Raw genomic sequence first — 23,958 nt, 5'->3', positions numbered from 1 at the left:
GTCAGAGTCGACGTATAAGATGCATAGAATTTCGCAATAAGACCCGTTTAAGTTTCACTTTTGAGACAACTTAAGCCGGCCTGTATTGTCCTTCATGGTTTCGCCGGTGTATATTCTCGACTCGGTATGCATATATTTTCGTCAATAAGAACATACACGTTTTACCACAACACACTATATATGTAGGTATGTACCTTGCGGTATATGAGATTGAGATGAGCTAGGTAGGTAGGTTGGTAGCTGCTGTAACGATGTGTGTGCAAAAGCACGTGGAATTTTCTCGTTGGTTCTCTTATCTTTAGCGTACACGATGGATTTTCAGGGTGTTTTCGCGCCATACGACCGACGACGATGCCAAGATTTAGAACTAATTTACTTTTCGCAAACGAGCGTATAGTACAATGGTGTACTGTATAATTTGCTATACGTGGAGTTTTTTTTTCTCTCGTACTCGTATTTATATACCTAAGTATAATGTAAGGTCACAAAGTATGGAATTAGAATAGCCCGAGTGATCCTTTGGAGGTCAGTTTCTTTGAAATAATCCACTAGCGAAAAGGGCTCGAATGCTGTATTTTGTACAGTTTAAACACTACACGAATGTTCGTTTTCAATGTCAATTTTCATCGAAATATTAAAAGAGATGAAAACGTCTCGCGTCTCGACTCATCGAGAGCCTAAAATAACATTTTCTATCAGACTAAATATACGTAGGTACGAGCGACGTATTAACAGCTTAATATTATCGTTTCGTCGGCGTGAAGAAGAAGAATTACCTACCTATTGGCGTGTTGAAATTTTGCACAGAAGGGAAAAAACTCGATTGATATTCTCGTCAGGTTTCATTTTCTTCTTATTTTGTATTTTCGACTCGCAGCAATTCGATATTTATTTATACATGAAATATACCAGGTGTTCGATGAGCGAGCTGAGTTGAATTATGCAACTGGCAGTACAGAAATTCGAACTACATAATTTCAGTTGGTTTTTCGAGCTTGGAAAGTGAAGGGGCGAATTTTCAAAGAGAAGGCGCAGGCCTCTGCACTGTTTTTTTTTTATGATTGCCTGCCTTTTTTATCAACTTTGATCACCAAAAAAACCATTTTTGTCGAATTTGTTCATCGAAAATCCCTTTTTTAAACACAAAAAAGTCACTGTTTTCTAAAAAAATTTCAAATGAAAAATTGAAGAAAACTGGTTAGTCCCCAGAATGATGACTTTTTTGGTTGTTTAACATTACACCACAAAACAGCCATTTATGTTCAGAATTTTTCCCTTGATGATCATCGTTGACCACATGATGAGAAAGGAGTTAAAATCTACCTATTTTCTCGTTTTTTTTTTCATAAACTCTTCAAATATTAATTAGTTGAAATTGTTAAAAATAATGTAAAAATTGTGTCATTATCTGTATTTATTTATTTTGTTGTAAATACAGGTAATTCTTCGAACTATCGAGATACATTGTATTCGTCAAGTCAACAAACATCGAAGATGACTTTGTAATATTTTTATTCTCGCAATAGTCCGATTTTCAAATATTCTAACTAATGTTCCAATCACCCTAACGTTTGTATTATGGCGATTTTCTATCCGTTTAATTTCTGTACATATTTGTTTGTTTGTAAATATGTTTAAATACATCGTTTTATTTTGAAGTGTGCATCATATTTCATCAGAAATTGTAATGGGTCATTCCATGCCAAATTGGCAGATTTTTGCACGAGGGGTCTTCAATTTTTTTCAAAATCAGATCATGTGTAGAGGTCATCAAACAATGACGAATGACGCTAATTGGACACTTTTTTGATTTTTTTTTATGAAGCTGTCTGTGATGCTTCAAAGTTCTCCAGAATGGCCAAAAATGGAAAATTTCAGTTGCAAATTGCTCAGATTGTTCTCGTTATATAATTTTGAACTTTTTTTCAGATTGTAGGCGGAACAACATCAACGTCGCAACCTGGAATGTACGAACTTTGTATAAAATTGGACAACTTGCTAGTGTAATTAAAGAAGCAGAAATTAAATCACGGATTGGAATGGCAAAGACCGCTTTCAACAACCTTGCCAATGTGCTGGGAAATCGAACGATGAGTATTGATCTGAGGAAGAGGATTATGCGATGCTACGTATGGACTGTTCTGAAGTATTCCTGCGAAACATGGACCATGAGTGCAGAATGCGAGAAGAAAGTATCCGCTTTTGAGATGTGGTGCTATCGAAGGCTACTACGGATCTCATGGAAGGACTTCATTACCAACAAGGAAGTACTAGCAAGAATAGGAGAGGAGCGGAAAGTCGTAGTTGAAGACATCAAAAACAGAAATCTAAAGTATTTAGCTCATAAAATACGAGAAAATGGTATTTTCATGCTAGCGGTACAGGGGAAAATCCAAGGAAGATCGACGAGAGGGAGGAAACGATCGGAACTGTTAACAACAAACTCACCGGCAAACTCCCCCTGCAAGGCCCTGAAAGAAACAATTAGATACACTAGATACCGGCTAATATAGATGGACATATACGCTATCTCCTGTAAAGGAGCGCGACTACGACGACGACGAGTACATTGAGAGAGTAATCGACAAATGATGTCAAAATCAGTGTTGCCACTTTCAAAAACCCAAAAAATTGATTAAAAACTTTTAATTTAAATATAACCATGATCTTCCCCTGTAAAAATTTTGAAAAATCACAGTTTTAGTCCTTTTCATGTAGAATAACATATCAAAAAATTGAACTGGCATTTTTTTTTCAATTTCAAGAAAAAAAATTACAAGTTTTACACTTTTACAGTTGTTGCAAAAGTACCATCAGAAACCTAAAAAATGAAAATTTTTGCATATTGGATATATTTTACCAATAAGTTGATGAATATGTGAGAAAAATTCCCCTCCCCTTCAATTTGTCAACAAATTGACAAAAAATGCACATATTTCACTCTTAAAATAAAATTATAGCAATTTCGTCAATACGTTGACAAATTGGGGGGAGAAGAATTTTTTTCACATACTTGTCTCAATATTCACACTCATTTTCCCCTTCATATTTTATGTAAAAAGAAAATTTTTTTAATGGTAGGATTTCTGCAAGTTTTGAATGGAGACCTTTGTGCCATACTTGGTCAAATGCTTGTGCTACATCAAGAAATTCTGCAGAACAGTATTTATCTTTTCTGCAGCATTTCTTGATGTAGCACACGCGCTTGACTGAGTATGGCACAAAGGTCTTCAATCAAAACTTGCAGAAATCCTACCAGGAAATTATGTTTGTCCACTGAAATCCTATACAGTGGAGTCTCGATAACTCGAAGCTGAAGGGAGAAGGAGTTGACTTTGAGTTATCGGAGTTTTCGAGTTATCGGAGTTCGAGTTATAGAGGTTAATTTTTGGTATATTTCGAGTTGTCAAAGTTTTGAATTAGATGAGTGTTTTTTTTTTTTACCAGAATGAAATGGAAACACATATTATATCTATGTATGAGTAAAGTATGGAATGAGATTGTACAATAGGTACCATTGAACCGATATGTGAATGTGAAAGAGTTTTGTATCAATGAGATTCAAATTTACAAGTGTTTTCAACTAGAAATTCGAGTTATAGAGGCAAAACGTTGGCAACGTTCGACTTACAGAGGTTTTTTCTTGTCTTTTTCGAAAATTTTACTTCGAGTTATCGGAGTTTTTGAACTTTTTACTTCGAGGTAAAGAAGTTAATTTTACATTGAGTCTTATGGGGAGTTGAAGGGAAACAGACTTTGCTTCGAGTTATCGGAGTTTTCGAGTTAACAGAGTTTGAGTTATCGAGACTCCATTGTATCAGTATCAGAGGAAGAGCATTCAGGATGTTCCATGGAGATGCCATATCTACTCAACATCCAATTAATGCTGGAGTGCCTCAGGGTAGTGTTCTGGGACCAATCCTCTATTTAATCTACGCAGCTGATATACCAACAATAGAAGAAACTGAAACTGCAACGTTTGCTGATAACACTGTAATTTTATCAATTCATTCATCCCAAGCCCAAGCAACAGAGAATCTACAAAAAGCCCTTGATGGAATCTCAAGATGGGCAGATCAATGGAAAATCAAGCTAAATGAGCAAAAGTCAACTCATGTCATATTTGCTAGGAGAAAATGCGATGTTTAATACTCAGTCTACATTAAACAGAAAGAAATCCCAGCTGCCAGCCATGCTAAATATCTGGGAATTCATCTTGACTCTAGTCTTACCTGGAGGCACAATATTGACCAGAAGAAGACCCAAATAAACCTGAAACTCTGTTAAATGTACTGGTTGATTAGACGTCATTCAAAAATGAAGATTGAGAGTGAAAGGCTAATTTATCAAATTATAACTAAACCAGTATGGACATATGGGATACAGTTATGGAGATGTGCCAAACCATCAAATTGAAAAATCATCAAAACAGTTCAAAACAAAACTCTCCATACAATCACGGGTGCAAGATACATAAGGATCTTGCGATGAAGTGGGTGGTAGAAGTCGTTAGAGAATATGCAACAAAGAATGAGAAACAACTTCATAGGCACATTAACCCAGAGGCAATTCAACTGGTAGATCCCCTACAACAATGACCATGCTAATTTCGATGTGAATGTCAACCCATCCACACCCGTCACTTATGGATGCCACATGTCGATGTGAATTTCAACCCTGTGTCGAGCTAATTGTCGACTGATGTTGATCTGCATTCACATTGAAATTGATATTCACATTGAAATTGATGTCAACCTCCTGCTTCATAAAGTTGAAAATTTTAGTCTAAAAATTTTACATTTTTTTTTTCAAAAATGATTTCCTCTGATGTGGCTATTGCTCGTGCTGAAAACAGCATCGATGCAATGTCCACTTCCAAAGAAGTACAGACAAAAAGTCTGCATAATCAAAAGGTTGAACAAAAATTCCTTATGTCAAAGATGGTGCAATACTTTATCTAAGAGTACCAAACTAATCCATTTTCATGTCGACATGTCAATGTTAACATTGATGTGAAATTTGACATCAACAAAATAAATACATCCACAATACATCATATCATCTACAACTCCAAACTGTGGAAAAGTGAATAATTTCATCAATGCCCAAAAAAATTTGTTTTCCTCATTGAACAAGATCATATTTTTGAATGTTTACTAAACTTTTAAACACTAAACCGGAAAATTTAATTCTGAAAAATTGGTCGACATACATAGTTGTAGATGTAAATTTTTAGCATAGAATTTTACATCTACATGTTGAGATGGCATGTTGAGGTATCGGAAATAATGAGAAAATTTCGAAAATTTTCATTTACCTGGCTTTTATACAGACAGAAGATTCTTACTAAATAATTAATTGGTCACTTTTCCATCATTATGTTGGAAAAAACGTAGTAAATGTAAATGTCAACGTCGACATTGTTGTGCCGGATACTAGTATGATGGTTAGGCGGTTTAAACGTCAAAAGCCTCATGACCTAGTGATGTAATATATCATGTTAGGTATGTAATATAGCAGATTGGTTCACTGGAACAAATCCGCACATGTTACTAAATAAATTTAAAGTTGAATGTATTACTTATTTAAGAAGTACCTATCTTAAGATTGTAATATTAATAAATATGTCAAAAAAAATTGGGAGATATCAAAATTATAATTGTCAAAAATTTCAGGCGTTTGTGATTTTTTTTTGAATTTCAAAGTTCTTAAATGGAAATTTTTCACCATCAAAAACATCGAACTCAGTTTCACTCCATTTTTGTCGTGATGTGTAAAATTTTTCTGCATGCACTTTGTTAGTTGTGAAAAAAAGAAATTGAAATGCTGTGTTTAGATTTTTCCTTTAGGTAAGTGTTCTGGAAAAAATCGAGGCGGAGGAAATTAGAATCATTTTTAGGTGATAGAATTTCACAATGAATTTCTATCAACTAAAGGTTTTGAAATTTTTTCAATTTTTGAGCTCTTGACTTGTGGGCGGGGAGGGGGAGAAGTGACAATTGATGTGTTAGAAATGATTCGATATTTTTGTGAGGTGGAGTAAATACTGATAATCTAATCCTTATGGAAAATCATTTAGGGTGTTCTGTTTCCAAAAGCAAAATCTTAAGTAATGGTATGCACGCATAAATTAGATGAGGTATGCAACAGATGAACTGATAATAAGTGCTTCATCTCATATACGTAATTCTACGTAAATATGAAGTGGTTAACCCGCACATGTTGCGTTACTTGAACGGTTCCGGTAAAATTTTAAAATTAAATTTGCAACCAAATACCAACTCGAAAGAAATAGTACGTATACTTTTGAGAGGCTCGTGTGAAAAAATACTCCCTCTATTGTGTAGGGTAAATTAAATTTTCATATGTAAATAGAAGCCAACCGTGTGTGTATAATGATACTATATCTTGGGGTTCACTTTCCATACCTCTACCTCTAACCTCTACACCCGTAAGTGTATAAATTTCGTTTACATATGCATAATTTTACGAGCTAGCGGAATAATCACGAAAGGAAGGTAATAATTTTGCGAGCAGATCTCTGCTCTTATTTCATTCGTGAAATATAAACGTACATCTTCATTACGAGCTATTAGCATGGTCATCAAACGTTTTAATAAAATGAACTCGGGCCCGGGTATAAAGGTAATAATTCTTCAGGTTGCTAGGGTATAGTAATACCTACGCGTTGATAGGAAATTTAACGATGTCGGATACAGTATATAGGGCTAGGCCAGCATGGCTATAGGGCTGTGGTGGGAAATTAATCTTATCTAAATTTCTGTTTCATCGGGCCCACTAGCGGCTTGGATGGTGGTCAAACCCCTTGTTGTTTATTTGTTTGGGCAACTTTTCGTGTTTCGAGCTTTTGTTGTGTATTAATTCGCTAATAAATATTTGATTTACAGTAGCCACTTATCAAAACTGAATGCGCTAGAAGTAAAATATACGAGTATTACCTAGTTTGGTGTTTTACAATAATCGACACGGTAGTTTCATCCGGCTCACTTTTAGATTTCTGCGCTGGAATTGTTGGTATATTTCGACCTGAAATCATATCAGAAAGTGAATTAATTCGATGTAGAAGTTCTATAGGGCTATTTTTTTGGTGCTGTACTTTTGGGAAATACTGGTACTATTTTCTAAATTAATAATAACTCGGGTTGTTTCAATAATATCACGTGATGTAATCCGTTACCGCGATACTGGATACTCGATGCTTTATAAAAATGTGGTTGAATTAATATTTTTTCCATTTCCCAAAACGATCAGTACGTTTCCTGTATTTTTTTCTATTTCTGCGCCACTCGACTCGTAGTCTATCTTTATATATATAGCATCGATTTCGCTCTATTTCATTAGGTTTATTGGCCGTTCAAAAACGACTTAATATGTTTCCAAATCACCCGAGTAAATCAAATAACAGAGCGAAATTAATTTTCTCGAAAAACGCATCCGGCTGATGGAAAAATAACTCGAAAGCAATCAAATAATACGTATATCGTCCCTTTGGAGAATTAACCAGCCTATTCTTTGATAAATCACGGCCGAAATTTATATTATTATACGGGGTACTCGTTCAAAAGCGGTTGGAAATGAAGAAGAAAACGACATAGCTACCACGTGTTTTTCTTTTCTGTTACGTATAGAGCAGAATTTTATAGGTTTGTGGGCTTTCTGGCAAGTTGGCGTTGTCATTTTGTGTTTTGTTTTCGTTTGATTGTCGAGTAAGGAAATTACATCGAAAGTGGGGGTTTAATGAAGATGGATTGGGAGTTGGTTTATGATTTTTCTAAATCGCTTGTGGGCTGAAGAAGTAATTCTTGAAAATTGAGAATGGAAAATTATTTGAATAGAGAAGATGCTTCGCATTGTTGAGATTATCAGTATTGTTTAGGAATATTTTCAAAATATTTATGGATTTACCTACATTCATAAAGGAGCTCCCTCAAGACAAAGAACTGTCAGTAAACGTAAAATATGGACTGTATTCGTCTGTTTATTGACTGTAAATTGTCAGTAAGTCTAAAATACTCTATGTAAGTGTCTGTACATGAACTGTAACTGTCTTTGAATTGCAATCACATGAAATTTACTGTCTGTTTTTAGAAGAATGGTCTGTAAAATACCTGTACACTGCCTGTAACTGTCTCTGCACTGCCTGTAAATAACAGTTTCCCAAAATTTACTCTCTGTTTTTAGAAGAATGGTCTGTATACTATCTGTGCATTGACTGTAACTGTCTTTGCATTACCTGTAAATTATAATTTTCCAGAATTTACTCTCTGTATTCAGAATAATGGTCTGCATACTATCTCACTACCCTCAGTAAAATTACAATTATGATCTGTAAACTATTTTACTCTCAGGTTTTGAAAATATGTTGCAAATATTGTCTATTAATCAAGTGTAGAATCATACTGAAAGTTGTATAGTATTATTATCATTCAAGGTGCGTGTGTATAAGAAGTTGTAGCTGTTGTTGAAATGCTATAGTAAGCAATAAGCATCATGGAGTACCTACCTATGATTAATATGAGATAAACAACTCTTGATAAAAATGAGCATTCACATTTTCTAGGTTATGAAAAATTTTAATGAAACAACTTTTTTTTATTTCAATCAATATAGGTAGGTATATTCTATTTAATACAAGTAGGTACGTGAATATATGCCGTTTACACTAAACATTTGAGCTTCATGGTGAGGGGGAGGGTAGTTCATGCGGGGGGAAATAACCTAATCACATTCAATATCATTGACTAAATAGCATAAGTAAAACTGATATGTCGATTTAAACGAATTCACTAACATAATTTTTCTGGAAACCATGTTTGGAGTTGTAATCCATCTGCATCCTGACAACTCAGCTAAAGCATAAATTGAATTACCATACCCTATAGTGGGCTTGTTAAGAATTTCAAAACTTTCCACTTCAAGAAATACCATATTATCATGAAAACCAGTTAGAATATTTTGAATCAAAACAATTTCTCCATTGGAAAGCTCTACAACACTATTATTTCGTTTCTCTAAACTTTTCATCTGAAATGAGTGTATGATGATACACCTACGAGTATTGGACAACAAAGAGCAAAAGTAATGAAAATTAGCCATATCATCATTAAGTTCATTAAATATCTTCTGTTCAATTGCATTTCTAATTATTGACGACATCTTCATTTTTTTGAATGATTTTGATGCAAGTACAGCCCATTCATCATTCCTAGATATGGGCATTCTTCTTTTACATGTAAATTTTCGACAGGAGAATCGATCTAATAATTTTATCCAGCTTTCTGAAGAATAACGATCGTCCGTGTTATTTGAAAATAGATTTTCCCATTCTTCCTGGATTACTCTGAACCTGAGATATCGTCGCGAAAGTTGACTGTCAACTGAGTTGGAGTTGTGGTACAACCTAGATAAAAATCCATTTGCATCTTCAAATGGGAATGCCGAAGTCCCCCACAGCATTCCAAATTGCTGAACGTTTTCTGGCAAATGCAATAGCAAATGAGTATTGAACTTATACAAGGATTCGTCTGCATACAACTTTTCAATTTTTTCAACAAACGAAAATATGCACTTTTTTGCTTCTGCAAGTTGATGAAGATCGGATGATGGTTGCAAATAAATATTCACAGCAAAAATCAGTAATCCCCAATGTGATACAAACTTGCTGGGTAGAACGTTTTGTAACATGGGATAGCTGTAATAAAGTAGAAAATTCTTGAGCTCTGTTGCTTTCCATTTCTTTATAAACTTCAAGGAACGCGGAGGTCTCGTAATTTCGTACGGAGGTTTAATTTGCAATAAATGTTTATCCATTGCTTTCATCTTTTCTGTAGTACCTAAATAGAACGGCTCTTGACTATTTTTCCCATCCAACCAGAATTCAATAAAAGTTCGCACAACACCTAATAGAACACAATGCATGTATTCTACACTGAAGCATACAGTTATGTCAAACTTGGGTAGTAGGCTGAGTACAGAGAAGCCTTTTACACCATTTACAGATTCTTGATCAAGTAACACCTTTTTTGCATCTTCTATGTGCTGCTCCTCATTTCTCCGAAGATGTTCAATATTGGTTTCACGGTATATCCGAGCGTGCCCTTTTCCTACAGTAATTACTTCACCCTCTAACATGCAAAAACTACAGCCAAATTTACCATTAAATTGGTTAATATTCTGTACACATGGACGAGCAACAGAATCACAGGTTACTAGGATGACGTAAATTCTTGAAAAAGTTCCACATTTACTCATGATACCATCGGATCCCAAATCAATCAATTCTCTTACAAACTTATGTAAGAATAAATTCATAGGTGGTTTCGTTTTATTTAACCAAATTCCACATAATAACATATATCGGCGTTGGTACACATGTGGTATTTCATTTATGGTGGCAAAAAGTGGCCAAAAAGATACGTTGGAGCTATTAAATGGACTGACGCCGTCTGTGTTGATTTGTAATGTTAGGTCATTTGCATCCAGATCGAGACTTTTGTAATAAGTACTTTTACATATATCATTTTGCTGTACTTTCTGAGAGGCCAACAGATCTTGGAATGTTTTTGAATCCACCAAATTTTGCATTTGCTCCCGAACAGGAATATACAAGAAAAATTGCTTATTTTTCTCCAAAACTCTGATACTATGTTGTGTTGAACAATCTTCACATACGACATTGCCATTTAAATCAGCTTCCCCGAGTAATGATTCGCAGCAATAATAACACTTCTGAACTTTTGTAGCTGTTTTTTTGTCAAATTTTTTGAGAAATGTTTCGACAGAGCTACAAAAAATGGGATATGGTAGAATAATGTTGAGCAATGCCAATGTATCTTCAAGAGCTTGATCTGAAAATCCATGTCTCATAGCTAAAGTCACGACTGCGAGGCTGAGCTCTTTTCTTGTCACACTACAGTTTTCATACAGAGGCAAATCATCAGCTGTCGAATTGTTGTCTGTAGACTGGTCATAAAAAGTATGGCTTTGATTTTGAGCATCGCATTCCTCTTCACGTTCAAACGAATCGTTGATACTTGGTTCTGAAAAATCATTTTGTGTGTCATAATCGTCTTGACGTTCGTATAAGTCTTCTTCATCTTCTTCAATGTAAAAATCGGCAGTGTCATTATTGAAGCTTTCACCATGAATCTCATCAGAATTTGAAGAAGTATCAATATCCTAAAACGAGAGTGAAATGTACATGAACAACAAAGTTTGGATATTTTAAATTTAAAAAGCAACAGTGTTCAAAATTAAAACCAGAACAAAAAACAATACGTTTTAAACAGTTTTTTGGGGCCTCCAGCGACTTTTTGAAAATTACTGGAGCCTCCAATAGATTTTTGAGACTTGAAATTCCCACAACATTTTACTAAATGGAGTTGGCAAGCTGAAATTTACTTCGAAAACTAATTTCAATACGATATGAAGTCGACTACATGGTAGTTTAAAAAGGTTTTAAATGGTTTTGAAGCTTCCAGCTACTTTTTGGAAACTTCAATTTTCCAAAAAAACACCATACCACCTCTCAAAAAGTGGCTGGAGGCTCCAAAACGACTTGAAATCCACCAGCAGACGACTTCGTAGGGTATTGAAGTTGGTTTGCAGAATGAATTTTGGCTTTTTCCATCTCTGTTTGATGAAATTTTTAGGAAATTTAAAGTTTCAAAAATCTACTGGAGGCTCCAGGAATTTTCAAAAAGTTGCCGGAGGCTCCAAAACGACTTGAAATCCCCCTGCGTTGACTTCGTAGCGTATTGAAATCAGTTTGCGGAATAATTTTCAGCTTTCCAACGTCATTTTGGTGAAATTTTGTGGGAATTTCGAGTTTTAAAAATCTGCTGGAGGCTCCAGAACTGCTCGAAACGGTTTGAAACAGTACCCAATCGATTTGGCATGTAGCATTTTCCTTTCATGTTTTTAATTACGTAATTTTGAGTATTTTAACGTACCTGATCGTAACTGCGATCAGAAGATACATCCCGGTGGTTAAAATGGCCATCATTTTCATTTGAATTATTATCACTGAAGCCTTCAACACAAATCTCGTCCGAATTTGAAGAAATATTAATATCCTAAAATGAGAGTGAAAACCAAGTGAGAAATGAGAATAATACCTACTTAGAAAGAAACATGATCATAATAGGTATATTTAGGTATAAAGCAGCGTTTATACTGGAGACGGCCTTCTCAAGATTACAGTTACAGAGAAGTACGTAAGTAGAAATATCAAAAACCACCAAAAATTCGTCAAGTCGCTGAAATATAAGAACCGATTACAATTGATAACCGCACATCTGTACACAACTCATTTCCTCCTTACAGTCTTACAGAATTTTGAAATAGTGCAATCAAAATTTACGGTATTAAGTAGGTAAATGTGTGTGAAGCGTGAACAATAAAAGAGCACACCTATTTTCTTTTTTATCTTTTCGAATTATACCTACTTCATTCTTAGTACCTATATAAGAACATATCAGATTGTATGAATCTTAATAGAAGAGATAGGTATTCTGGTGACTTAGATAACTTACATTTCCGTTTGAGTTATTGACGTAATCATCACGATGCGAAGTTGATACAATATTGTTGGAATTACTGATACAGTTATCGGTGTTTAACGTTGAGTCATCACTGTTTAATGTTGATTCAGTATCCTACAATAAAAATGAAAAATACTCGATGTAAGCATTTTACAAGTGATTTATAACAGATAAGATTCAGTATACGTATTAGTGGATGCTGTGTAGTAAAATGTAGGTACCTACTTTTAAAACGACTGTTTTTTGTCTACTGCGAACTGTAGATTCTGGAATTTCACTTCCATCCACTAAATATTGTTTATAATCAGCACGTCGACGCTTCATTTCTTGAAATTGTGTAGTTATACCGAACACAACACAAATAGGGCTTATAAAAAAAATTAAATCACATTAACGTACCATTGCTTTTTTCGATAGCAATTCTGCATTATCAATACACGTTTCATCGCAAACATGTTGTAAATAAACCAGCTGGTGATATAGTATTCAACGAATTTGATTGGTTACAACCACCCAAGGTTGCCTTGTTAACAAATATTTGCTCACATTTCAAAACTTTTTTACACATGTTGGCAAGCATGGATTGAAACTGTTTGAATTTTATGTACGTTAGCCGGCTGGATTTCCAATTTTCCAAGAAGTGTGTTTAGCTACTGCTACATTTACCTCGTGTTTTTCTGATCGAGAGTTTCTTTTTAATCATTTGTTGCGCGTATGTGATACATTGTATTAAGTTTCGGATTTGGAGTTCTATACTATAGTCGATTTATTCGTCCCGAATTTCAATCGTAGGTAAGTAACATTTTGATGAAATATCCTTAGAATTAGCAATTCTGCATGCAAAGCAATGTGTCAGTATGTAATTCACAAATCACAGAAATGTTCGGTTTAATCGGCTTTCTGATTTTTCTTCACATCTATACTTGGCATGTAATTTAATCACGAGCATCTAAATTTGAAATTGTGTCACTTATACTACATCTTATGTCATATTTTTAGGAAACAAAATGACAGAGATAAAGGCTACGACTGCTACTGAGACTGGTGATTGCTGCTGTCTGTATGAATTTCCGAATGAAAAGAATATTCTAGTTGTTGGGTACCGTGAATGGCTTATTGATCTTAAAACAGATGGAGATTTAGAAGAAGCTATCAAGAAGGGAACATCGATAAAAGTGAAGTGGCCAAAATGCGAAGTATTGCCACCCCCTCGAAAACTGGCAAAAAAAGATGTTCAATGGACAACAGAGATTTGTGTAGTGAAGTCTTTTGGAGGTAACTGGTGCAAAGTATTGTTATTTACTCGTTAATATACAAGCTTAAATTTACTGCAAATCTGCTAGAAAACAGCCTATGTTACGTATACATTTTATAGATTTCAAAAAAATGAGAGAGCATAAGAAAAATCTCGAAAAACATGGAGTTTTGGATGTAGATCGAAATGGGCTGAAAAGAAAAACATCTGTGAACAGTGTCGAAGTGAGCATAATTTATATTACCTATGCACAGTTTTTTGAAACATACGTTTGTATTTGATAAGTGTATTTACATGTGGTATTTCTTTCATAGACTATACCAGAAAAACGAAAAACTGGCGATCGGACGACAGCAACAGAAAAACGTAATAAAACTGCTGATTTACATACGACAGAAAAACCGAATACAAGTAATAAAAGTGCTGCTAGCAGTTCACAGCAGAAATTAATGAGTGAAATTGTACACAAAAAACAAAATAAAACACAACCAAATAAGGATGATGAAGCAAGAAAAGCAAATTACGTGAGCTATAGTTTTTCATTTTTCATATTATGTTAGCCTATCAATAACTAGGTAACTAGGTATATGCCATCTGTTTGTTTGTATAGGAACGTGTTTTTAAGAAAAAAAAAGAAGATCCCAGATATTACAGCTCGTCGTCGTCTGAAGATGATCCTACTTCCAGAAATATCAAAAGAGATATATTGAAGGCTGAGAATAAGGAATTGAAAAAAGAAAATTTTCGACTGAAAAGTATGCTGAAATTAACTGAAGGTACATACCTACACCTACACATTTTTGAAATTTATTATTGAGACTTACAGTATAGGTTTACCTATTAATGTATGCTGTGAATGATATTCAAGTTGAAAATTGACTAGGTAGTTAAATCACATTATTAATTCTTCTCGATTGTTCATTTATCAGAACAAGATGATTCTCATTAAAGTCTATTTTTTACCTACAATTTTCAACAAAAAAATCGTATTGTTTTACCTTGAAAACTTGAAAAAAGTCTCCCTTTTTGGAAAAAATTGTGATAAATTTCATTTTCAGTAATTCTCAAAAATTGCTGTTTCTTGTTGAACTTGTCAATTTTTTGCTTTTTGGCAAAATTTCTCAGTTAGAACATTAAGCTCTATGTTTAAAAGTGTTGATGCTTAAGAAATATTTTTCACTCATTGTAGCAGTGTTACAAATTTGCGATGTTGAATTGCCATACTTTTGAAAAAAAAAAGAAAACAAAATTGTGTTTTAAACAAAATGCGTTTGAAACAACTTTTTGGTTAACTTTGTGGTTAAAAAATACATACGTTTTTTTCTCCTTTACTTTTTTCCCATGAAAACGTCAACGTCATTCTGATAGTTTTTTTTAAACTTACATTTTTACATTTTGTTTTTTTTTTTCTTCATTTTTTGAAAATAAATCGAACGTACTAGTAGCCTATTTATTAAAAATTTAATGTAGCATTAATTTCAAATTTTGGATATAAATTTTCTGATTGGGAACCTCGCGACTCGTCACTTCAATTTGGCTGAAATTTTCGTACACTCATGAAAGTTCAGTCACCAACACCACAGAATCGAGTTTTCAGCTGCCAAATATCATTACTTCGCTTTCTGGAGCGATTCCTGCTGTGTGCTAAAAAATAATTACCGGTGATAGCGGTGTTCATTGGTGAAATCTTTTTCCCCCACAGGAGGCATGAAACTGTACAGAGAATTTTAGGAGAGAGTTTGGCTGCAAATTTTCTGACTACTATATTGAAAAATGCCGATTCATTTTTTTGTTTTGGATTGTGGGGGCCCTAATGTGAATTTTTTAAATTTGAAAACAAAAAAGCCCGCGCAAGAGGAAAGTTTTTGAAAATTTGATTTTAAGGTCTAAAAATGGTGTTTTTTTTTTTTAGTAAATTCATTTTGAAAAAAAAGAAACTCGAAAATTTGTATTTTGTTATTTGAAAGAACTAAAAACGATGTTCTATTTATGCAAGAAGTTTATTTTTTGGCGTTTAAAATTTTAGACTTTGTAAGACTTTTTTTTAGGTTATCAACTTTGAAAAAGAAAACATAATAGGCTGAAATGAGGGAACGTTTTTATTACAAGAGGCATAAAACTGATGCTTAATTTTTGTGACAAGTTCATTTTTTTTTACTTTAAAAGTTGAATGATATAGATTTTTTTTTGTAACTTTCAATTTTCAAAAGGAAAAGAAAATCATGCGTGAGTGAATGCGAGGTCAAAATGTTTTGAAAGTTTTTGTTTTGTGAAGTGGAAAAACAAGGGTTTCTTTCATCACAGGCCCTTCTTTTGCGAAAATCTCCAGAAAGAGCGGGTCCAAGGGTATTTCTGAAAATTCACCTGAATGACCTTAACGAAGCGAGGACAATGACCCTCAAAAATTCACAATTTCTCAGAAGTCAAAAAAATAATTGTTGATATGTAGGTTTATACACCCTCATGACTTGAACATTGGCCAAAAAAGAGAAAATAATACGCTCCAACGAAGCGACGAAGGTGAAAGCATTTGAAAATTTTGAAAGTATTACAATTATTAAAAATGCTAATTTTGGTAGGAAATTTTATTTCAAAAAATATTCTCATTGGCGGAGTTTAGACAACGGTGCACAGCACTGCCTACTTGTTGATAGAGTGAATGTTTCAGCCATTTTCAAAAATTTTCCAAAATTCAAAAAATCAACTTTGGCAGCTGAAAATTTGGTTTTGAGTTGTGGGTGACATGAACTTTCAGTGAGCCAACTTTCAGAATATTTTTAACATCTTGAAAACTGTTTTTTATTGCGTTCAAATTTATTTAGCATATCTATAGATGGACAATCACTAGTTTTAAACAAGGTTCTGAAAAATTTGAAAACTGAAATAACAATGAAAACTAAAAATCGAAAAATGAAAACTAGTATAACAAAAGATCTTTTGAAAAATTGTTATTGAAGGAATTTTATTGCAATCACATTTTACACTGCATATGTACCTACTTACCCACAACATGCTTACAACAAGTGTTTTGATTTAAATGGTGATATTTATTTTATCTGTTTCAATTCATAATTTTAAGCTCAGAATTTTACAGAAATGTTCAAAAACATTGTCTCTAGTAGATATATTTGAATTTTTCACAAAGGTTCATTTCAACAGATTTTGTTTTTGATACTTACTTCGTAGGTATTTTCACTAATTAAATGGATATTTTAACTATAACAATTTTACCAGAGCTTTTCTTTTAATTTATTTTTTTTTTTTTTCTATAACTATTCAGATCTTCCAAATGTTAACAACCAACTACAAGCAACTCTGGATCTCAGCACTCAGATTCTCAGAAACATGAAGAAAATTGAGAGTTATTCGAAAGTTGTCATCCCTTCTGCGGATATTGTTAAATCCATTCCCTCCTCAAATATTTCCAAAGGACTTCCCTCTTCAGACTTGAAGATTCCTAAAGATACTCCTTCCACAGCTACTTCTAATGTCACCCCCTCATCAACTAAGAAAGACATTTTCCATGATGCTCATGCGAGTGTAGCTCATTCTGGAACTCCGCCAATTCATCCAGATGTTAGCCATGCTATGAAGAGCTTGCCTACAGATCATAGTCATGGATATGACTTTTCAAGTTGCAATCATACGAGAGCATCTAAGCTCATAAATGACTGTATGGTAAAAATCTGGGGTAATGCTACATTGGCCCAGTCTACCAGGACTGGATCAGGAGTTAAAACCTATGCTGGTGTACAAGTGTCATCAGAAAAACAAAAGTTGGATGACGAAAAATTGCAAATTTTGAAAGGTAGGTATTTCATATACCATCTCATAGGAACCCTACCTACCTATCTTATTTAATCTTATAATGTACCTAATTCTAATGTTGTTGGTGTTGTCGTTTCAGATTACGTTTATTCAGTTTTTCCAGACACATCCATAGATACGTTCAACAACACTGTCTCCATTAAATGCAGCAACGAGGCAAAAAAGAGGAAGACAGCTGAGTTGGAGGCTGCAGCAATCAGTGCTGCCGCCGCCATAGCAGCAGCAGCAGCAGCAGCAGCAGCAGCAGCAACAACAACAACAACAACAACAACAGTATCAACAGCAATAATAACTACAACAGCATTAACAACAACAACAGCAGCAGCAGAAACAACAACAACAGCTACAGCTACACCAGCACTCTTTGCAGAAAAGGAAAACACAATTGAGACTGGTGCTTCGGATGAAGATGAAGAAGAAAAAATTGATTTGCGTTGAGAACTTTTAAAGTTGTGATTAGCTATTGTGCAACTTTCATGATTATCTAATACATTTACGTTGTTCTTTTCATGTATTTGAATTTATTTTGTTTTCAGCTGCCACTTACAGTCTGTATTCATTTATTTATGGTGAATAAATACAGTCTGTAAACCATATACTACTGTCTGTTTTTAGTGAAAATTTACAGACTGGTAATTTCGCGGTATTTACTGACAGTCAATTTTACTAACTGTAAAATTGACTGTCAGTAAAAAGTGGCTGTAAAATTTACAGTCAGTAGAAAGTGGCTGTAAAATTTACTGTCTGTAAAATCCGCGAATTTACCCGTCTGTAAATTTTCATTAAAAACAGACAGTATTTTTTAAAAAATTTACAGACAGTTCTTTGTCTTGAGGGCTATCTCAACTGACAGGAAAACCAAAGGGCCAATAATTTAAAAAATCCCCCCACATTCCCCCACCCACCCTCCCTCCTTCCATCCCTACCAGAATCGATTGAAAAGGACTTGATCAGGCTCAGGTGCTTGAAAGTGAGCTGCTAAAAATTACTTGATCAAATATTCTCAAAATAATTGAGAATATTTCTTTCCATTTGATGAAAATAACCATAAATGGAATCCAGCAAACTTTTGAAAAAATTGCTTGAAAAATTGTTGATTATGTCAAAAAAAATTGAAAATTGCCTAAAAATTTATCAAATGATTAATAAATTGAGTGAAATATTAAGTATTGCAATAATTTTCAACTTTTTCGAAAAAATGATTGAAAGAATTGTGAGAAAATTCATTCAAAGTGCAATAAATACCGTAAAATTGTGGTATAATCAAATTTGAAATTTCACAACTAGGCTACTAGCCGGACATTTCGCCATCATCTTTTTAAAACTAATTACCTAGAAAATGGCTAAACCGATTTCGATGAAACTTGAAATCTCGCAAGGACTGCACTATTCCTACAAAGTACTAATACGACCGTCAATTTTTAGCGAATCATTAATGAAAGAATTTATCAAATTTTTGAAAGAACCGTTCGCCAACGAATCGATCAATTCTTTAATTTATCAATCAATTCGTTCGCGAATGATTCACAAAAATGATCCAATTCGTTCGTGAATGATCTACCAAAAATTGAGTAAATGAATCTATTCGTTCGTGAACGAGTCACTTATATGAATTAATTCGTTCGCGAATGATTCATCAAAAATCAAGTAAATGAATCGATTTGTTCACGAATGATTCACTTGAACTAATCGATTCGTTCACGAACGAGTCACTTAAACGAATCTATTCGCTCGCGAACGAGTCACTTGAACGAATCATTTCGTTCGCGAACGATTCATCAAAAATCAAGTAGATGAATCGATTCGTTCACGAACGAGTCACTTGAACGAATCAATTCGTTAACGAATGATTCATCAAAAATCAAGTAAATGAATCGATTCGTTCGTGAATGAGCCACTTGAACGAATCGATTCGTTCACGAACGAGTCACTTAAACGAATTGATTCGCTCGCGAACGAGTCGCTTGAACAAGTCATTTCGTTCGTGAACGATTCATCAAAAATCAAGTAGATGAATCGATTTGTTCACGAACGAGTCACTTAAATAAATCAATTCATTTGCGAATAATTCATCAAAAATTGAGTAAATGAATCGATTTGTTCGTGACCGAGTCACTTATACGAATAGATTCGCTCGCGAACGAGTCACTCAAACGAATCAATTCGTTCGCGAATGATTCATCAAAAATCAAGTAAATTAATCGATTCCTTCGTGAACGAGTCACTTGAGCGAATCGATTCGTTCGTGAACGAGCCACTCGAACGAATTGATTCGTTCACGAATGAGTCACTTAAACGAATCGATTCTCTCGCGAACGAGTCACTTGAACGAATCAATTCGTCTGCGAATGATTCATCAAAAATTGAGTAAATGAATTGATTCGTTCGCGAACGAGTCACTTATACGAATCAATTCGTTCGCGAATGATTCACCTACAAATCAATCTTTTTGTTCAATCTCCAATGGGTTGTGAATGATTCGATTCGATTTGATTCACTTCACTTGAAAAGAGATCAATTTCCACACAATGGTTTCACAAAAAACCGGATCAATCGTAAATCAATTGATCCGTTTGCGAATGATTCACCAAGAAATCAATCAATTTATTTAATCGCCAATTGTTCGTAAATGATTCGATTCGATGCTAAACTGATCAATTGCTATACAAAATATGTTTCAAAAAAAGTGAATTAAGTCGTTCGTAAAAGATTTTTATTTGAAGAAAAATCGGTCTTTTCACGCAAAATGCGTGAGTGTTTTTGTTTTCTAAATTGAATCTTCATCACAAATGTCTTTATTTTTTTTAACATGTTTTGATCATTCTTTTACTTCATTTTTGCCTAATTTTACAAAAATCTCGTCAGTTATTGGCATTATTTTTACAGTAATTTTAATGCTGTACTCAAGATTTTGGCCAATTCTACTGAAATTCCATCATGTTGGTGATTTTGAACATTTTTGAATGTGCCATTGTTGTAAGTCGTTTCATCAATTTTTTGTGTAATTTTTTTTCCTCACATTTTTGTACGATTTATTAAAAATTTCTTCAGTTTTTTGACTTGTAGATCATTTTGGAATTGATTTAATACGTACGGATTTTTAAAGCAATCTCTGTCAAAAAATGTTGCAAAAATCAAAAATAATGTCGTCTTATAAAAAGAACGAGGAAATGAAAAAAATGATTCCTGAATGAGATTCATGGTTCTTAATTCAATATATCAGACTCCAGTCCTATATAAGGCCCAGTTCATGTTGCGAAAAAAATTCCAGAAATAGAAAATTATTTCAAAAAAGGAAAGAAAAACCACTCAAAACTCGTCCCTCTTCTTTTTTCCCAAACGTTCGCATTTCACATTCAATCCGACAAAATCTCATTTAAAATATCTTCTTTGGTCGAATCTTATATCGAGTTTTCGAGAGATAGAAGCAATATAAATGGAAACCAAGGAGTCGAATAATATTCATTTCAAGCAATTGGATCGTAGGGTAGGCTCGGGCGTATTATTTACAATACGCGGATATCCTTGTCCGAGTATACAAAATTAACCATAATATCGAAAACGGTTACATGACAAAGTAAAGACATCAACAACAATCCCCAGTGGGTGGTTTTGTGAAAGTTTTCCGTGTATACTATGGTGTTTTTTTTTCCTTTCTCTTTTTTTACCCAGAAGTATAAACGTTTACATAGTACAAGTTGCAATGGAGTGTTTGAGTCGATCGGTTTACTTTTGAAAAAAAAGTCATTTTTACGACGTGCTCTTTTTTTCACGATGGTTTTGAAATGATGTACGAGTTTATATCTTATCTCTGAAGTTATTTTAATCGATAATAGTGCCAAAAAAAGTTTCGGTGGCCTTGGTTCGCGAACAAGTTTTTAAATTGAATAGGTAATTGAATAAAAACTAAAAAAAAACTTCTCGAATAGCTTCGTAACTATCAGCCTATGATCTTGTTTAGCGAAAAAGATGGAAAGATTGAAGATTCCGATAGCCTATATTTCTCTACTGATAAATGTTTCATCTGTTCACGAATCTATTTTGATGTCACGCGAAGAATACTCGCTCATTAAAAGCCCGACGAATAAGTAAAAGAAGGAAAAAAGGATGAATTTCAACTTCACCTCGTATCGACATCGTCCCTCTAAATTTTTCGAATTTTTACGTATTGAAAAGAAGCTCCGAACTCGTTTCTAAAAAAAGAGAAACCAGGATACAAAAGTATAAGGTTTTTTTTCGCACGACGAGGGTGGCTCGAAATTAAACCCAAATAACTGACAGACTGGACAAGGCGAGATAAACTGTAAAAAAATATCGTTTCTGGGTTGCGTTTCTTTCATTCTGATTCCGTGTGTAATGGATTTAGTGTAATTTTCACCGTCGGCGTCGTCGACGCCATAATGCCTACCACTTTGAAAATTTCTTTCGTTTTCAAGATAAACGGATTTAGCGAAACTACCCCCAGTGACCCTAACTTTCAATACGACAGTTGCTCGTTTGATTAAATATCAGATCAGCAGTTTTTTTTAATGAGTTGGTAGGATTTTTTTCCTTCGAGAAAATCATCAATTTTAAACGAGAAGACTGCCAGTGTTTTTTTTTCATCTGCGATGACGGTATTATGGTTAAAAAATGATGCCAAACTTCGAAGCCTTTGTATCTGTCAACAGTCAAAATGACCATTTATCAAAACATGTCTTTAGAAGATGTATGTACTTGAATTTAACAACTAGCTGGATGGTGCAGGAGTGTATCAGTGTGGGTATCATTTATGTAGCAATGCTGATTTATTTTCTGATAATAAACCTCGTTCTTAAATAATTGTTGCTGTCCCATGCGATTCTGTAGCGAAATTGAGACCGTAATTGGTACGTAGCTCGGAGCGAAATCTAATTGAATTATTTGTGTGTCTCTGGTTACCTTGGCATGTGTGATGCTGCAGTGCGGTGTTATTAATCTTATTAAGAAAGTAATCTAGTGCCAGGTAAAGTGTCCACTATCGATAAGAAATCTAATCATGGCGGAGTATAAATTCTACCACTTTGTTACAGGTCAGTGAGTCTGAATACAAAGAGATAGTTTTTAATTTGTTGCAGCGTTTTGAAAAACGCTCCTAGGTAATTTCTCGACTAAGCTGTGTTTTCATTTCGACTGCGTAAAAGTCTTTCGCAAGTTTACTAAAAGCTTGATAAATACGATGAGAATTTGAAATTTTCAGAAAGGTCTTTGCTAAGTACATGAAACTGTACTCTTCTCCTCGTCGCGTCGCTACGTCGATGACAAATGTTTTTTCAGGCATGGAGGGGGAAGGGGGTTCGTGGTTGAAATGTTGTCTATTTCCTGAAAGAAACAAAACGAAGTTGTTTGATATTTTCTTTGAAAAATATTTTAGCTGAATCTGAGAAAATTGTGTAAAATATTGGAAAGCAGGGAGAAAAAAACTTCACTGGGTACTTATTTGCTAAAAAAAAAAGATATCAAATGTTACGTATAATGTGATTTTATCCAATGAACCCCTTTCGAATAAAAAACATAATTCTTCATATCAAATCATGAAATACCCAGATTCAAAAAATACTACATTTGAAACATATTGGTGTGAATAAGCTCGCTGATATATGAAGCCATTTGCTAGCATGTAAATGACGATTATTATAAAACCAAACAAAACATCGCTGATTTACTGCCACCAGCCTTCATAGGGTCACGTTTTATTTGAAAATATTTTTTACCCGGGGATTTAGTATGCACGAGGTATTGTTTCAACACTGTGTGATTTAATATCCGTTCAAACGATTATAATGGCCTAGGTTAAATATTGGCAGTGAAACCGGAAATGTGGTGTATTATTTGGTTTTATCATTTGGAATGCCGAAGATACTCCCATAGTAGGCACAGTTTAGATGTATCAAAGCCATTGAAAGTACATTAAACATGAAATCGATGTTGATATTTGAAAAAAAATATCATATCGATATATCGTGAAATTTTTTCAAGAGATATCATCGATATCGATTGTTTATTTATCAATACCTTATCTTCAACATTGTGTGGCAACTCTGTATGGCATTGCGGTTTAATTCACAAATTAGTTACAATCGAAACACCCACCTTTCTACGTAAAATCATTTCTTCCTTCCTTCAAAATAGGAAATTTTATGTTCAAATCAACGATGAAAGCTCTTCGCTTCGAGAAATCAGCCAAGGTGTACCACAAGGCGTTGTATTGAGTCCAACATTGTTCATCTTATACTTCTATGATATTCCTAAACCAGCTGATAATGAAATAGCAATGTTTGCTGATGATACGTG

At 34.1% G+C, this 23,958-nt stretch overlaps 3 protein-coding genes across 4 annotated transcripts in view; 1 reads left to right on the top strand and 2 right to left on the bottom strand.

The window, feature by feature from the left end:
• Positions 1 to 23,958, bottom strand: part of LOC135837762 (G-protein coupled receptor dmsr-1-like) — a 182,645-nt gene that overhangs the window by 74,066 nt on the left and 84,621 nt on the right. For both annotated transcript variants that reach the window (XM_065353144.1, XM_065353145.1), the window contains exon 2: positions 6,960 to 7,047. The gene's annotated coding sequence lies outside the window, so the exon portion shown is untranslated. The remainder of the gene's footprint in view (positions 1 to 6,959; positions 7,048 to 23,958) is intronic.
• LOC135837754 (uncharacterized) lies at positions 7,952 to 12,963 on the bottom strand. Its single transcript, XM_065353137.1, has 3 exons — positions 12,555 to 12,963; positions 11,973 to 12,095; positions 7,952 to 11,199 (listed from the first exon to the last, which is right to left on the bottom strand). The coding sequence occupies exon 3, from the start codon at positions 10,885 to 10,887 to the stop codon at positions 8,740 to 8,742; it is 2,148 nt and encodes a 715-aa protein (XP_065209209.1). The 5' UTR covers positions 10,888 to 11,199; positions 11,973 to 12,095; positions 12,555 to 12,963; the 3' UTR covers positions 7,952 to 8,739.
• On the top strand, positions 13,571 to 18,160 carry LOC135837755 (uncharacterized). The gene is made up of 6 exons (XM_065353138.1): positions 13,571 to 13,838; positions 13,939 to 14,042; positions 14,133 to 14,342; positions 14,429 to 14,594; positions 17,099 to 17,626; positions 17,726 to 18,160. The coding sequence occupies exons 1-6, from the start codon at positions 13,571 to 13,573 to the stop codon at positions 18,082 to 18,084; spliced, it is 1,635 nt and encodes a 544-aa protein (XP_065209210.1). The 3' UTR covers positions 18,085 to 18,160.

This window comes from Planococcus citri, chromosome 2, assembly GCF_950023065.1.
Source record: "Planococcus citri chromosome 2, ihPlaCitr1.1, whole genome shotgun sequence".
Taxonomy (NCBI): domain Eukaryota; kingdom Metazoa; phylum Arthropoda; class Insecta; order Hemiptera; family Pseudococcidae; genus Planococcus; species Planococcus citri.
The sequence above is the reverse complement of the archived record's forward strand: the minus strand, read 5'-3'. Positions and strand labels throughout refer to the sequence as shown.

Excerpts from the sequence above, each read along its gene's own strand:
- LOC135837754 (XM_065353137.1), bottom strand. The coding sequence starts at position 10,887 with ATGAGACATGGATTTTCAGATCAAGCTCTTGAAGATACATTGGCATTG.
- LOC135837755 (XM_065353138.1), top strand. The coding sequence starts at position 13,571 with ATGACAGAGATAAAGGCTACGACTGCTACTGAGACTGGTGATTGCTGC. Across the intron at positions 14,595-17,098 it reads TATGCTGAAATTAACTGAAG|ATCTTCCAAATGTTAACAAC; the intron begins GTACATACCTAC and ends ATAACTATTCAG. Across the intron at positions 17,627-17,725 it reads AAAATTGCAAATTTTGAAAG|ATTACGTTTATTCAGTTTTT; the intron begins GTAGGTATTTCA and ends TTGTCGTTTCAG.